We start from the raw sequence: 16,005 nt of genomic DNA, 5'->3' as shown, positions 1-16,005 counted from the left end.
TGCAGGTGGCCGTCTTATAGGGATAGCCGTCAAGGCAGGTTCGACTGTAGTTAAAAGATCACCACTGGCCATTTCCTCACAAGCAGGTAATATCCCAAATAAGAAATATAGGTGCAACTCCTCTTTCCTGTTGTTTCTCTTAGTTGGTCTTTGTCCACACATTACCTATGGATGCACCAGTGGGTCAGTTGGCATCTTGCTAGACCATGAAGTTGATTGCCTTGGTTTATATCCTCAAAGGAGTGTCGTTCTGAACTTGGATTGTTCTGGAAAGTTTTTAAGACTTTCTGCCAATTTGGCTCAAATCCTATCTGAGAAGGATATCAAATTTAAAAGTTCCACTCACCTCTTAGATATGACCTTAAATTTACATGATAGTTGAACAGGACAGGAAAGCTATACAAATAACAATTTCTTAAACTAATATTAAGAGAAAAGTGCACACATGCTCTGAGAACTGCCGGCGCATGCCAAAGAGGTGTTTAAAGTTACAATAATGGCTTGTTTTTCTACAATTTTGCTGTAACATATTAAAGTTTAGTTCCTCAGTATCATTTTCTTTTTATCAACCCCAGACCTGAATACTTTGTTTTCATTCACTCTCTTTTCAGAGACCATGGCCGTGAGTAAAACCCTCCTCGTGTTCTCTGCCTTATTTTTGATGTTATCGTACCCACTGTACAGCAATGTGCCTGCAGGCATTGATGAGCCCTGGCTTCAGAGGACCTACATCGCAGGATGCCGACTGGCTGGTTGGATGGTAATACCTGTTCAATGGATGCTTGAATTTTTGTTAAACTTTTATGAAGGCAGTTTTGACGCGCCGTGAAATCTTGCTCGCAATCCTGTTGTTATATTCCTCTGACAGTAGACTATGATTGAGGGAGTAGGCTTAGGTCTAGTGGTAGTTCAATACGCACTGTGTAAAACGTCATCTTTTCTTTTCCCTGTGTATGCTTTATATTGTTTAACATCTTTTCTATTTATTACTCTGTTTTAAACAATGAACTGGTAACGTTGAATTTTTTTAGCAAATGAAATTGTTCCTGTACTCTTTGTTTGGCTTCATTTCTCACTTATCACTTATTTTATTTCTAAAAAAACAAACTAAGCTTTTATATTAGCGGTTTTGAGGATTGTAAAAGCGTTTCTAAAGGTACATTAAAGAGTGTTTGTTTGCACTGAAATATCTTTCACTTCGATTTCATGCTTTGTCTATGGCTTGTTCTCTATGCTGTTTCAAGCTTTTTTGTTTTTGTTAAAAGCTTAGCCGGGGGAGGGGGGGGGGGGGGGGGGGGGGTAAATTTCAGGGTTGGCAGCATTGCTTCTCATTTCTTATGGTTGCCTCTAAATGACATTGCTTTGACCCTGCAAGTGTTCTTGGCCTGTTTAGTTTGTCTCTTCTTTGCTAAAATTTTTATATTTACTGTTTCTCCAATATATATTTACACATTTACTGTCCTTTTGTTTTTTAAGTTAAGCTTCTATTTCTCGCTCTAGATCTTCTCTCAAACTTTTCCCATTTCGCGATTTATGTAATTCCAGGCCGTTGGTTTGGAGATGGTGACTGGGACACCTGCAGTCCATTACCTTCGATGGCAGGCTGAGTCTCTATTCATCCCAGAAGTCAATGAGAGACCTGGTCTTGATGTGAGTATTGCTGCAGTGAATGTTGTGATATGTGTTTGAAAGTTCAGTTTTAAAGTTGCTTTGATTGCTGCTGTTTTTGTTAATCCAGGGGCTAAGAGATTGACTCTTTTTTCACCTATTCCATGTTCTGGTATGTACAGGTCCTGTGGAACTACAGGTCCTGTGGAACTTTTGTTTCGTAAGTGCACTTCGGTCTCTTATTGAAGGGAAAACAGTTGACTCCTACAATGCTTAATATATGAGTGTATTTTTGTGTTTGTTTCCCTTTTCGTTTCAGATGTGTACTGTTCATGCAGTTTATACCTTAATTCTCCCTTTTTGCGTATATTCTGAAAGTTTAACCTCATGAATTTGGTGGATGGTTGGCGGGTGCTCTAGTGTGGTTTGCTCCTTCTTTCCAATCAAACATCTATCGTCCGTATCTCCCCTTCTTATTTTTTATGTTTGTTACTCTCTTGTAACACCTCCAATCTTCTAGTGCTCATATGACCTTATGCAGTTGCGAACGCCGTAAAACCTCTATTAAAACTAAAACTAACCACATGAATGATAAGAGGCTCTAATTACTCCTCTATAAGATCAAATAGTCTTCTAAATATTTGGGTAATACACTTTTTACAAATTTTGGTGAGTGTTTCGGGTTGCTTTAGTTTTTAGAAAACCTGAAAACAGGTAGTTTTCTTGGGGCTTTTTTTTTAATTGATAAAGGAAACTCTTTTATTCTTATATTCTCTCCCTTGTATGCCTTACATGCTCCACTGTTTTTAAACTTTTAACATTATGAAAAATTTCTTTGAGCGTAATATAAAGGATCAAGCTCTTATTATTGACATAAGAATCAATGCAACATTCAAGGATAATCTTCTTCTTTTTGACTTTTTCAACGCAACAATGTTAATTTTGACTGTTCAAAGAATGCAATGATTTTCCAAATATGAAAATTTCTGCCTGAGATTATTCTCAAAATTAAACAAATATGGCAAAACGTAGAATGGATTTTAGGATTTTAGGTTTAATACAAAACTGTTACAGTGCTCTCTTTTTTAAAATGATGTCACCACTGTCATGTGCCTTATGGAGATGGAAGTTAAAATTCTGATGGCATGAAAAGCTCTACTCTGAGTCAGAAAATGGAGGTTGTTAACCTAGCATTGTGTTACAGTAATGGGTCCTCCTTACCCCTCCGCAGGTGAAGAATTTGGTGTTTGAAGGTGTGCCTGTGAGAGTGTACACGCCTGACAGCACTTCAAAAGACCCAAGGCCATGTATTGTGTACTTTGTAGGTGGAGGATGGAGCACATTTAGCATAGGTTTGCTGGCTCTACACACTACTTCATTCTTTCAAGAGTCCTACTGAGCATGACATTTGGTTCGCATGCCTGCAGAAGCCCAACGTACAGAAGCATGTATGTACAATTCAAAGATGCATGTCTAGAGATCTTTTTGCTCTGATATGCACGGTTTATATGATTCTTAGCATATTTCCATTGAAAGACTTCAGAGCCTGAGTGTCAGTCATAATATATTGCTGGTGTCTTAGAATTTTTGACCTGCAGACCGCTGTATGTTAGCTGAACAATACAAAATTTGATGCTATCCTTTGTAATACTGGTGGTCCCCAAGGAAGTGTTTTGTCACCAGTGTTGTATTTGATTTATAAGTATGAAACAACACACATAAGTCTCAATGAAAAAGATTATCTCAAAGAAATATGTGTATTTTCTAAAAGTGAAACCCTCAAAGACAAATTAAATAATTTTTAATTTTAGAGGAGAAAAACCAACAGTCCCACCACTTGCAAGTGAACAAGAAACAATAAAAATTACTGATTCTTATGAATGTCTTGGTCTCACAATTGACAAAATTGCCTTGACAAAATCAAGTGAACAATAACAATAATAATAATAATAAATAGCATTTGTATAGCGCATGTGCCCACTAAAAAGCAAGCTCAGGCCATAGAACACTCAGAAACATTCTCAGCTTCCCGGGAAGCATGCAGTGCAAGCAGCCAATTAAGCTCTCAAACACTAACAAACTGACAATAAGCCGGATTGCTCAACATTATGTATCCGATTTTCATTCAATTTTACCAAAATACAACTGCAATGCCACCGATTTTTAATTTGAGAAAAACTACCATAACTGGGCTGTCTGCGTCACTTTGTCACGTGCAGCTGTCTAACTTCAACAGCCTCTTTGTATTGAGCCTTTGTAGTTTCTCAGTGCCACTTTGCCCTTACAAAAAAGCATTAGACCTTAGAAGTGCATAATCTAGGGGTAAGGCAAACATTAAGTTGACAAGGCGTTAGAAAATTCATTCCCTTTTGTGTTGTGGGTGACGCCCAGGTGACTGAGAGAATTTTTTTTCAAATGGATTGTTCTTGAAAACTTTATACAAGTAGCTGCATTGGGTGCATTGCATAGTGTGTTGTGGTGCACAGTCAGGATCAAAGGCTTGTGACGTATTCTATAGTTTCAAAGGTTTCCTTTGCTTTTATAAGCAGTTACTTTATCCCCCCCCCCCCCCTTCTTTTTTTTTTTTTACTCAACAATGATTGTGAGCTTTGCAATAAGACCTCATCACGCCTTTGCTTACGTTACATTATTACTCAGCTACAACCTCTCTCCTGGACAACCCAAGGAAAAAGACTGCCCATGGCCATATAACAAATTTCTTAGCCTCATCACTAACGATTTATTTGTTGATTACTAAAACATATGCTGATTGGCGGGCAGGACTGATATTGTTTGAAAGGTAAATTTAATGAGGAATCTGAGGTCCTTCAATATGAATCCATTCACCCTCCAATTATTCTACTCCTAAACAATAGAAACTTTGATTACCTCTAGTACATCTTGCAATGTCAACAAGGAGGAAAAAACAGCACATGAAAATAAATAGGTTGATTCCGTTGATCAGAAAGGCATCAAGAGCTAATTTGTAGTGACCTAAGTATCTTTGAATCTCTGTACAACACAAACATTCTAAAATGGCAGACAAAAGGCTAATTGGTCTTACCCCCCCCTCCCCCAACTGACATTAGAGTTACAATTATCGACCGGCTGTAAAAGACTTATCTCCATGAAAGCAAGAACAAACAGATATATAGAAATTCATTTCTACCTACTGCAGTAAGGTTACTGACCACTATAAAACATAGAAGGAGAAAGAGAGAGGATTTTTACAGAGTGAGGATGTTTCAGCATGTAAAACGTATGTATCTAATGTTCTTGCTTTTTGTGTGTATGCCTGAGTCCACCTGACCTTTATAACACCACTGCCATTGTAGGCAACCAAGACAAATTTCTCTCTGAGAGATGAATAAAAACTGTATTTGTCCTTACACTTTTTCCTTATTTTATCCATAGTACGGTGCATGGAAGAAGTATATTGGGCTGTTTGTAGAATTTAAATTTGGAGTTCTTTGGGTTTCCAACTCAAACTTATAGTGTCAAAGGGGTTGTTAAGATCATACCGGATTTTTAAGAAAATCTTTAGTGGGCGGGAAAAGGTGTCCCTGTTTTCCATAATACTTGGTGTAGGAACATTGTACTTCATGTGTTGACTTCACATGCCTTTTATTGCCACTGGTTAATATGATTTAAATTCTTGATGCGCATATCAGCTGCCAGCAGCTATTGAGAATAGCCTTTTCATTTATTTTCAGATTCTTATGACACAGTTCTCAAGAACTTGGCCCTTGGAACAGACATGATTGTCATAGCTGTGCAGTATGTTCTGTCTTTTTTTAATGTAGTTTTTTTCTTCGAAGATTTTGAGAATGAATTTCTCACTTGCTGTCATAGTTAATTTGGATTGACTTTCATCATTTTCTATCCTGTAGAAGTATGATTTTGGGATTGTTTTCTCATCAGATGTCAAAAAAGTATTTAAGTGATATACAGAATGTCAGCGATAGACCTGTGAATGTCACAACATGACAACTGCTTTTAGGACCAAGGCCCGTAAATAGCGGAGTAGATAGCAAACACCAATATTATTTGGACCCCAAAATGTTCATATTTTCTTCCCTTGCATCTAAATAGTTCACGCTATTCTGAAAAGGCCCCAGGGCTCAGGTTCATTCATTTGTGAGGCATTGTGGTGAAATCAGGTGCTCGTCAAAATAATGAAATGTAAGAAATCAGTATTTTTCGGCCAGTTTGGAAATTTTTTTCGAATTTTTCTTTTTTGTCTCACCACCTTGAATATATCCATTCAAAAACATTCTTACGTGTAGATTTTATGGAAAAACGTTGTTTAAAGGCACGAAAAATGTAAATTTGCAGCTTCCAAGAACTCTTGAGCTATGAAAGTCACCAAACTTTGGTAACCATTTTCTCGCTAATTTTACTTCTGAAACCAGACAACACCACCTCCTTCAGTCGCAAATATCTCGAAGTCTGTTCATGTTAAATGGATTTTTTTTCCATCAAATGCAAGGCAAATGAACAACCTTTAAGATGATACAAATAACTCCATATACCCAAAAATTGACGAGGGCCTGATTCCACCGCATCATGACACATTTTTATTTTCAGATATCGCAGATCCCCTGAGCACCCTTTCCCTGTTCCATTTGACGACTGTGTCAAGGCTACCCGACATGTTTTGCACCACCCAGATTCAGTTGGTGTGAACCCTAGCAGAGTGGCTGTGGGGGGTGAGTAGAATATCATCTATAAGCCTTGAGAGAAATGCTTACTTCCGATATCCCCAATATTCCCCAACCATCTCCAAATTTTCATGTTTAATCAACAAGAGAGTTACTTTCCAGACAAGTTCTTTGTCATGTGCCGAAGTCAAACTCTTGAGAACTTGTTAGAATACTTTGACCATTACTAGACCATGCAAATAAAACAATATCTCTATCTCTAATACGGGGTGCCCACTACGGCTGGATCGGGCCGATCGCCCGAATCGATCGCCTGAAACTGAAAACAAACACGTTTGTTTTTGAGGCAATCGAGTCAGGCGATCGGCCCGATCGGCCAATCCCAGCCGTAGTGGGCACCCCGTATAAGGACATGCCACTCATTCTATAAGTTTGTTTGTTATTGTCTTTTTAATAGAGTTAACTTTTTTGTATGGTTGGTTGATTGAAGGGTATTTCAGGTAAATCCTGCTTCTATTTTTACCCCTACTGTTTGTTTGTTTTTAATAACTCTGTGGCCATGCATATGTCCCAGTTTGTATCTCTGTTATTTTGAATGTCTCAAGCCGTAGGATTTATCTTCCTGTGTAGGTGATGGTAGTGGTGGGAATCTTGCGGCGGCCGTTGCCCTCCGACTATCAGAAGAAGACCCCAGGCACACCCCAGCCCTCAAGCTCCAGATTCTTCTCCAGCCAGCACTACAGGCTTCTGTGTTTGACACACCATCATACCGGCAGAATGCTTACAACTCAATCCTCACAAGGTGGGTGATTGGTGGATGCTCTGGAGTTGGTTTGCTCCTTCTTTCCTATCAGACATCTGTTTCTAGCATCCGTATCTCTCCTCCTTCTTTTCCCTGTATGTCTTGTATGTTACTCAAAAGTAACACCACTAATCTTCGGCACTTATATGGCGTATTTGTGTGGCTAATGCCATGAGACTCTTAATGTAACTGTAACAGAATTCTCACAAGGTGTGTTAACAGCTGAGCTGTGGTTAAGCAATCAGACGCTTCACTGTCGCAGGCGTGAGATGAAATTTAGACTTCAGAATCTTCAGTATTGGGGCCAGCTTTGAAAAAGACCTTATAATGCCTAGAAAATCTCTTACAAAAATAGAAAACATTTAAACGTTGTTGTTTGACCTGTATCCCTGATCCTGATGTGGAATTAGTATCCAATGAAGTTTCCTAAAAGAGAATTTTATTGCAATATTTATTTATTTGTTGTTGTTTTTTTGTGGTTAGTGTTTTAGGCCCCCGTCGGCATAATTCAGATCAATTTTTAGGTGGGTTGTATTTCCCTTGCCTATGGAGGCCAGTGGGATACAAGATACTAGCAAACAGAGCCACTCTATTACGACTTTCCTGAATGGAAATGAAACTCCCGTCTTGTGCCTGCAATTGTAAAGAGCCTTATCATTACTTCACAGACAGTGGTGCTATGTTTATAGCTTGCTACAAGTATTCAAGTCTCAAAGTATTATATTATGAATTTAAGATCTCTTTCAATAAAATTCATTTAAATAATACCAAACCGAGTGGGTATCAAACCATTAATATCTTCTTATACAACCCTAAGTTCTATAAAAGAACGTGATGAATTCAAATGAGTATCTGCTACTATTTAGCACAATGTGATACTAAACAAAGTCGATCATGTGCTTCAGATGTCAAATTTGTTCCATACCACAGAGATCTCATGCTGCACTCCTGGCTCCTTTACCTCGGCCTGAAGCCCCAGGGAGATTTGATGACGACCTGTATTGAGAAAAAGCACATTTCGTCTCCGATACGACTGTTGCACTCACTATACCTACAAGAAAGCAAGCTCCCAGATTATACCAAGGACAATTACGTGGAACGAACAGAAACACCGTCATCTGGTGACTTTGACAGAGAGGTTGCTGCCAAAGTTGAGGCTTTAGTCTCTAATCCTTTTCTGGCGCCCTTGGTGGCAGAGGATTTGTCTAAAGTAGCGCGCGCCTTTATTGTTGTTGGAGAGTTTGATGTTTTGCGGGATGATGGACTGTTTTACGCAGTGCGGCTGCAAGAAGCGAATGTGAAGTGTGATGTTGTCTATGTCATGAAACAAGGGCATGGCTTTTTAGCTCCGCAGCTCATAAATTCTTTTCTTAGCTTTGCAGAAGCTGAACAAGTTTGGAAAGACACATACTTGTTTCTGAAGCGTAATTTATGAGGAAATTGTTTGGGTTTTATTTTTTCTAACGTGAGGATAAAAAAATGTTAAATGTTCTTGGAAGAAAATTCAGTTTGTTTGGGGGGCTTTGTAGTAACGAAAATTACTGTTAGCATTGCTATATATTTTTAAAGATTTTACTTATTATACCTAGTTGTGACCAGTCTGACCTCTCTGACCCAGCCAGGCGGATGATAGATGACAGCCTGTTGTGTCAGGTCCACAGTCCCACCCGTAGATGCTCTTCGCAGTCAGGGTACAATTTCAAGATATCAACCGAAATGAACTATTCAAGAAGAAGGATTAAGTAACCATGAGTTTTACATACTGTGTCATACAGCATGTTTAGTTTTCATGAGAAGTACTCACACACATACATATTATATATAAACCGAATTACATCAATTCGTCTGGAAAAATGCAAAGAATACTCTTCCCATTTTAAATACAATGTACTCATGCTTTGACATTCTGTAATCGGGTTACATACTTTAATGTTGTTGTTGTTGTTGTTGTTTTTATCGATCCAGCAACAGCTGTGCTCTCGCCCTTCTGTCCAATGCCATCTAGTGATAAGTGCAGGTTTTTTGCAGTTGCTGTAATGTTCCGTAGAGTGTGTTGTCAATGTTAGGTCTCTGAGGGAGAAGTGTAGCTCTGATGTCATTTAGGGCTGTGGAGTGAAAAAGGTGATGTTCCACTGACTGTCTCATATACATAGGCACACAAAGAACACATTGGGGGAAGTTCTGGTTTTATTCTGTTCAAGTGAAAGTTAAGCTGTATATGTTCGGACATACTTTATTCAACAGTAATCCATTTGAAGCTATTAAATATTAAGTATGTATGAAAGTTCAGTTTGTGACTGTGAGTTTCCAGTAACAATTTTTAAAAATGTGTCTTTTTATTTTTTTAATCATTTTTAGATATAAATGTTTGTATGCGATAATAAGCCAAATCTTGCGTCTCTTACATAAGCACATTAAGAAATCCAACTGTCATAATAATGATATACACCTTCCTCACCATGTGATCATTTAATAATTGTTATTCCGCTGGATTTCCTGACTGCAGTTAAGAACTCTCTCTTGCCCTTTTTAACTCCCAGTGGAGCACAGGCCATCAACAACATTACTCCAGCGAAGCCTGTCCTGAGCATCCTTTTCTATCTGTTTCCATGATGTCCCCGCTTTTTCAATTTCCGCTGATACCGCTCGCCTCCATGTCATCTTAGGTCTTCCCTTCTTACGCTTTCCTTGTGGGTTCCATGTTAAGGCCTGCCTGATGATGCTTGTCCGGGGTCTCCTCAGGGTGTGTCCAATCCATTTCCATTTCTTCACCTGAATATCTTCCTTTACTGGCCTTTGGCTTGTTCTCTCCCACAGTTGAGCATTCGTGACTCGATCGTACCACTTGATCCCCACTTTCCTTCGTAGGCATCCATTTACGAAGCTCTGCAGTTAAGAACTAATGTTGTATTATGTTTACCTAACATAGTATTGGGGATTAGAGTCTGTTCGTTGAAGTCAGCGGCATTAGGTAATGTGGCTGGGACTTGACCATCACCAGCAAGTGAAGCATCTTTGATGTACTCCCTGTCATTGTGCTATATATGGATCTTTCAATTAACAAGATCATGCCTGCTTTTGATTATAAACCTCTGGCCATTGCTTTTCCGTTTTAAAAAAAATATGCTTACGGCTGCTTAATTTGAAGTGTCATTTTTTTTTGATATGAATTTTAATCATATGAACTTACCTTTATTCTGTCTGTGTACCACTGGTATGTCTGGGAATACTATTTTGTTTTTGAGCTGACAGTATTTTACATTTAGTCCGTCCCTATGAAGTGAATGCAAATTGATATTTCTTTCTAATTGTGGCCTTATTTTTTCAGTCCGTCCATGTACATAGAGCTACTTATCTTTAGTACTGATGAATTTGTTTTTCTTTTCCGTTACCGTTAAATTTTATACTCAACTTTATTCCCAAAGGACAATAAAGCAACACGTCTCTCCAACGTTTTTTGGTTTTGATTATTTTTGCATCTTACAAAAGTTGTATCGTGAAGTTCACTCATTTTTAGTTTAGGTTGTTTACTTTTGAGATTTTTCGTTTTATCATTGTACTCGTCATTTTAAAGGTGGCACTCAAATTTTAACTTCAATTTGTGATAGTACTTTTACTAGTTTATTTAATATCTCCACTATCAGTAAGATTATTGCTCATAAGGACCTCAGAGTATGTTAGCTCATTATACGTTGACGACTTTTTGATATACTGCTGATCCAGAAGTCCTCAAACAAGATCTACGAAGAGACAGCTGCTGCAGCTGTTCAAACTTGAAAAGTGGATAAATAAGAAGAATGGTTTCAAGCTTTCTTCGTCAAAGTCAAAGATGGTTGTATACATGTTGTGCACTTCTAAAAATATGGTAGATGTAAATTCCACAGGATTTATCATTATATGCCGGCAAGTATGTCCGTAAAGGACTAGGCTTGATTCTTTGATGTAATTTTTTACACACCAAAAAAAATTATTGTACCTGGTATCCTACACATTGAAGACCTTTGTGTGCAGTGCCGGAAAGTTGAAAAAGCCTTAAATCTTCTCAAATTTTTGTTTTACCATGAGTGGGACGGTGACTCAAAACATCACCTCCACCATTACTTTTTCGTTTCTGATAACTCTTGTCAGATCTAAAATTTAAACAACCCATCAGACCCCTTGTCCACACAAATTTTAATATTATTATGCAATTCCAGATACACATCAGCAAGAACCAGTAATGAAAGATGCAAGAGAAGTTTGCTACGATCTGTGATAAGGCTGCCCATGAAATGAACATTAAAATTTATGTGTATTGTTCTTGATATTTTATCTATGCACACAATAGATGATATATTATACAAATATATTATGTATACTTTCAAAATCTGTGATAGATGTGTGAGACATTTATTTTTGTCAACTTTATGTTTCTCCTTATACTAAAATTCTTCATGAAATGAATAATCGACAAATCAAATTCTCTGTATGTATCTACATGTGTTTTAACCCTTCCTGTACAGCCACAGAAAACTTCCCACAGGAGCAATATTTTATCTTAACTTCCCTTTTATTATCTTGTTTTATCTTATCTTATCTTTTCTTGTCTTATCTTATCTTATCATATCTTATGGAACTACAAGAGTTCATGTTTAAAAATTAGAAAGAAAAAACTTCCTTTATACTATGCAGTCAGACAAAGCTCACTACCCCAGAGAACCCAGGCCACAATTGTTATGGTCAGGCTGCTCATTGTTACACTCACAAGATGTCTGTTGGATTATGGATTCAGGAAGTTTTTAATTGAGTACAGAACCTTCGTGTGGTTGCCAAGATGTTGTTGTACACGTACCATACTCTCACGCAGCTAAACATGTACGGACGAAATTGTCTTTGTCCACATCTCGGGGTAGGGCCACTGACTGAAGTTTCTTTAGGCCGTTCCCAAAGGGGGGACATTTCTCATTCTGATGCACAGTAGAATTGTAAATGGGCTGATCCAACAATGTCATGCTCATAACTGTGCCTGAACTACAACAGGGAACTGCTGCCTTTTCTTTCCTAATCCTTAGTATCGTCATTTCCTCTACTTCTTTTGTATGTTTGTCACACTCTTGTGACCCGCTATTTCCGGGGCACCTTGATAGTTGAAGCTGACTTTGTGCTGTTGAAGCTAGAGAGGTGAGCATATTGATCTCCTGTAAGGACTTCTCTGTTGATATCCACCCCTTGGCGCTCATATGACCTTATGCGATTGCGAGCGCCGAAAAACCTCTAATAAAACTAAAACAGTCTTTGTCTTAGATGGGAACGTGAAACGATTAATAACAAAAGAAAGATAGTACAGTCGAACCTGCTGTAACTCTAACTAACTACCACCATATTCCATGTGAGGGAGTTGTTTTATCGAGTATCTGCGTCAGGTCTGTCTTCAGGATGTATCCCTCTTAGTCTTAGCCCAGGTTCGATTGGGCATAAGAGTAATAAGACACCTACATTAAGAAAAATTACCTAATTTTGGATCGTTTTAAATCAGTGCTAATGGAACATCACTTCTTTTCCTATATTTGTTATTGTTGTTGTCGATCCATCAACAGCTGGACTCTTGCCTTTTTGTCCAATGCCATGTTGTGATAGGAGCAGGTTTTGAAGTTGTTGTGGTGTTTCATAGCGTGTGTTGTCAATGCTTGGTCTCTGAGGGAGAAACGTAACTCTGATGTCATTTAAGGCTTGGCTTATGCAGTGGAACAGGTGATGATCCACAGTCCCACTTTCTGTAATATTAAGATGTCATACTTGTAAGTGTCTGTAGAACCTACGACCGAGGCTTACTGTGTAGATAACAATTATAAACTGGCATCTGCTGGTGCTGTTGCAGTTAAGTTAGGCTCTTTGCCATCGCACACAATAGACACATGATTGATTCTCATATTGGGAGGGGGTCTCTTTTTTCTTTCTTTTTTTTCCTTTTCTTTTTTTTTGGGTGGGGGGTGGTTGTTGTTTTCTGGGGTTTAAAAAAATCTATTACATTGTATCTCCTTTGCACGGCCATCTCCTTTAGTCTGTTCGAACATTGTATACCTCTTAGCCCGTTTTGGCTCTGACAGGCAGGGCAGAAGCAGCTTACCTTCTTAATGGTGTAAATTATGTCGATTGGGACGTAAAATATCCACAATTTTATGAATCTACAGATAAACGATAAAACCATTTTTTTATTGGAGGGGGGGGGGGGCCAGGAGGGAGATAACATTCTAATAAAATGAGAAATAATGGGATGTAATCGTCAAATAAAATTTACTCCACATAGAGATAAGGGCAATGAGTACAGCCTTGCTTCCCCTTCATATAATGGCTATTACGCAATAAATACATCATGTACATTTCGGGGGGGGGTTGTTTTCTTTTTTTTTAATTGTTTTGTTTCGGGGTTTTTTAAACACGAGTGACCAATCTTTCAGTTACTATCATTTTATTTGTTATTGATATTGTTTACAAAGAAAAAAAAGAAAAAAAATTCATACAAAACAAAGCACAATACGGGATGAAATCTAACTTTTATTTTCACCTTGTAAAGCCAGTGTTCTGGAAACTAAGAAATACAGTGGTAAATATTTTCATTTCTGAACAGCAATCTATTTGTCACATTTAATCATGTTATTTTGTTCTCTATGAATTTTTGTTTGAGTAGACTTTTGTTTAAAAAAAACAAAACAACAACAACAACAAATAAACAAACAAATCAAATAACCGATTTTCCTGTCTGTTTGTGTTTTTAGTTTCTTTAGAAAACTTTTTTTTTTTTTTGGGGGGGGGGGGGTTGATATTGTTGTTGTTTTGGGGGTTTCTGTGTGGCGTCAATTTGTTTCTTTTCTAAAAATTTTCTACAAATGTAGAACTCTTTTAGATAGCCTTGAGACATGAGAATAGACCGAAAAAATCGACCCAGAAACCTGGTACGGTACCATGGATTTTTTTTTCGTGCTCATATTTTGTTACTGCAGTGGCTTCATGCTCACCTTCATTACTTCTTTGAGACAGATTGAATTAATACAGTCTACAGCTAGTCTCAGAAAATAGTAATAGAATGGGTGTACCTATCTTTTCAAAATGCGTTTAATAGGGATACTTTAGTGGGGTCACACTCAGAAAACGTATCGTAGAAGTAGAAAGTGGGTGGTTGGCGGGTGCTCTGGTGTGGTATGCTCCTTCTTTCCTATCAAACATCTATCGTCTTTATCTCCCCTCCTTCTTTTTTGTGTTTGTTACTCTCTTGTAACGCCTCTAATCTTCGGCACTTATATGACCTTATTGTGTTGCGAGTGCCGCAAAACACTTACTAAAACTAAAGAAGTAGAAACCAGAAACTAAAATACGTCAATCAGTCTTTATTTTCTTGGAGATATGTCTGCTACTTGCAACCAAGCCCAACCCTTCCCAGTTTTGTTGGCCATTTGGGAAGTTCTTGATTGTTTGTGTGACATGCATTTTTTTTTCTTCTCTTTTTTGCAATCCTCGCTGTCCCCATGTCCTTTATTTTTTGTGTACCTTCTGTTTTTTGTTTCTCTGCCTACCAGCTACCCCAAACTAACAACCCCTCCTGTCCCCACCTCTTCCACTTCCCCTCACCTCCAATGAGTCTACTTTATTGCACTATTTATTGTACACAAAAAGTGGATGGTTTGCAGGTGCTATGTGGTTTGCGGCTTCGTTCGTATCATCCTTATTATCTCGCTTCCTTTGACCTACTAAAAAAGAAAAGAAAAAGAAAATAAGCCCCTAACACTAAACACACAAGATTAGAAAGATTACTCTTGAGGCTGTCTAAATTATTCTAATCTCGTCTCTATCAGGTTTGCCATTAATTCAAAGCATTGCAAAGAGTATAATAAAAATACTGCCCTACAACAATCATTTCTATTGATACTCTTGTTCTAAAAATTCCAAATTATGTCTTTTTCTTTTTAAAAAAATGTTAAGTGCTGTGTACTATGTGCGTAGATATTAAAGTCTAATTTTGACACCCCACGATTTAATTAATTGTATGAAAGGCAATATCCCCCCCCCCCCAAGCTATACTATCGATTAGGACCGTTTTTCAATACACATTGAGAACATATAATATGATGAAACGTTGGAAAAGTAGAGGAAGAGTAGCTAGTGGTTCTTGTACTTCAATGGGAATCCCAATATTGCGTGTGGGGCTGAAGAAGAGTTGAAAAAGCTGACAATAATGGTTGTATAAGACTAAGAAGAAGAGGAACTTGATGGAATAAGAGGTGAAAGAAGAAGGAAAGAATGAGAGAGTGAGAGAAGGGGGAGGGTGGTAGAGGGGGGGGGAAGGAGAAAATATTGAAAGATGGAATCAAATTGGTTCAAACAGACTAAGCGAGAGAGAAATGGGGATAGAGTGATAAAAGGAGAGTGAGAGAGAAGGTGGAAGAAAGTGAGAAAGAGATTGTATTAATAAAGGGAAAGACAAACCAACCAATTTTCAAAGTCTATTAATTTTGAGGTGAGGAAAAACAGGGAAGGAGGTTGGGAAGGGGGGGGGCGGGGGCGGTAACAGTACATGATAATATGAACCTCGCTTAATCAATTTTCTAGAACCTATTTTGGGCTGAATGTCTGTTACACCGCTGAAGTGACGTAGTTGCCCCTGCAGCCATATTGTCGAGGCCGGAATCTGGGTGTATGTGTCAAACAACAACAACAACAACAACAACGTTCACAACAATATTGACTTGGTTGTTCAGTTGGTTCCACTGTGAGCTCTTACTGGTTGTACAGGCTCTTGAATTCTGGAGAAGACAGGGGAGAATTACTTAGGTTTCCAATCAAATCAATCCTGTTCTCCCCCCTTCCTCCTTCTCCTCCTTCTCCCCCTCCTCCTCCTCTTCCTCCTCTTCCTCTTCCTCCTCCCCCGCCCTCCTCCTCCACCCTCAATCTCCTCCTCCT

The 16,005-nt window shown here is 38.3% G+C and overlaps 2 protein-coding genes across 2 annotated transcripts in view; one reads left to right on the top strand and one right to left on the bottom strand.

Annotated features, from left to right (window-relative positions):
• LOC101847013 (arylacetamide deacetylase) overlaps positions 1–9,090 on the top strand; it is an 11,981-nt gene extending 2,891 nt beyond the window's left edge. Inside the window, exons 2-8 of the mRNA XM_005091392.3 lie at positions 612–760; positions 1,546–1,650; positions 2,840–2,960; positions 5,322–5,385; positions 6,196–6,317; positions 6,900–7,071; positions 8,002–9,090. Of these exons, the coding sequence (XP_005091449.1) occupies positions 617–760; positions 1,546–1,650; positions 2,840–2,960; positions 5,322–5,385; positions 6,196–6,317; positions 6,900–7,071; positions 8,002–8,506 (1,233 nt within the window). The 5' untranslated portion in view covers positions 612–616 and the 3' untranslated portion in view covers positions 8,507–9,090. The remainder of the gene's footprint in view (positions 1–611; positions 761–1,545; positions 1,651–2,839; positions 2,961–5,321; positions 5,386–6,195; positions 6,318–6,899; positions 7,072–8,001) is intronic.
• Positions 9,091–15,822: 6,732 nt separating this feature from the next.
• The window catches only part of LOC101853994 (probable calcium-binding protein CML23), a 66,458-nt gene continuing 66,275 nt past the window's right edge, over positions 15,823–16,005 (bottom strand). The window contains exon 4 of the mRNA XM_013091146.2: positions 15,823–15,848. Coding sequence (XP_012946600.2) covers positions 15,823–15,848 — 26 coding nt within the window. The remainder of the gene's footprint in view (positions 15,849–16,005) is intronic.

Source organism: Aplysia californica, unplaced genomic scaffold (genome assembly GCF_000002075.1).
Source record: "Aplysia californica isolate F4 #8 unplaced genomic scaffold, AplCal3.0 scaffold00029, whole genome shotgun sequence".
Classification (NCBI taxonomy): Eukaryota; Metazoa; Mollusca; class Gastropoda; order Aplysiida; family Aplysiidae; genus Aplysia; species Aplysia californica.
The sequence above is the reverse complement of the archived record's forward strand: the minus strand, read 5'-3'. Positions and strand labels throughout refer to the sequence as shown.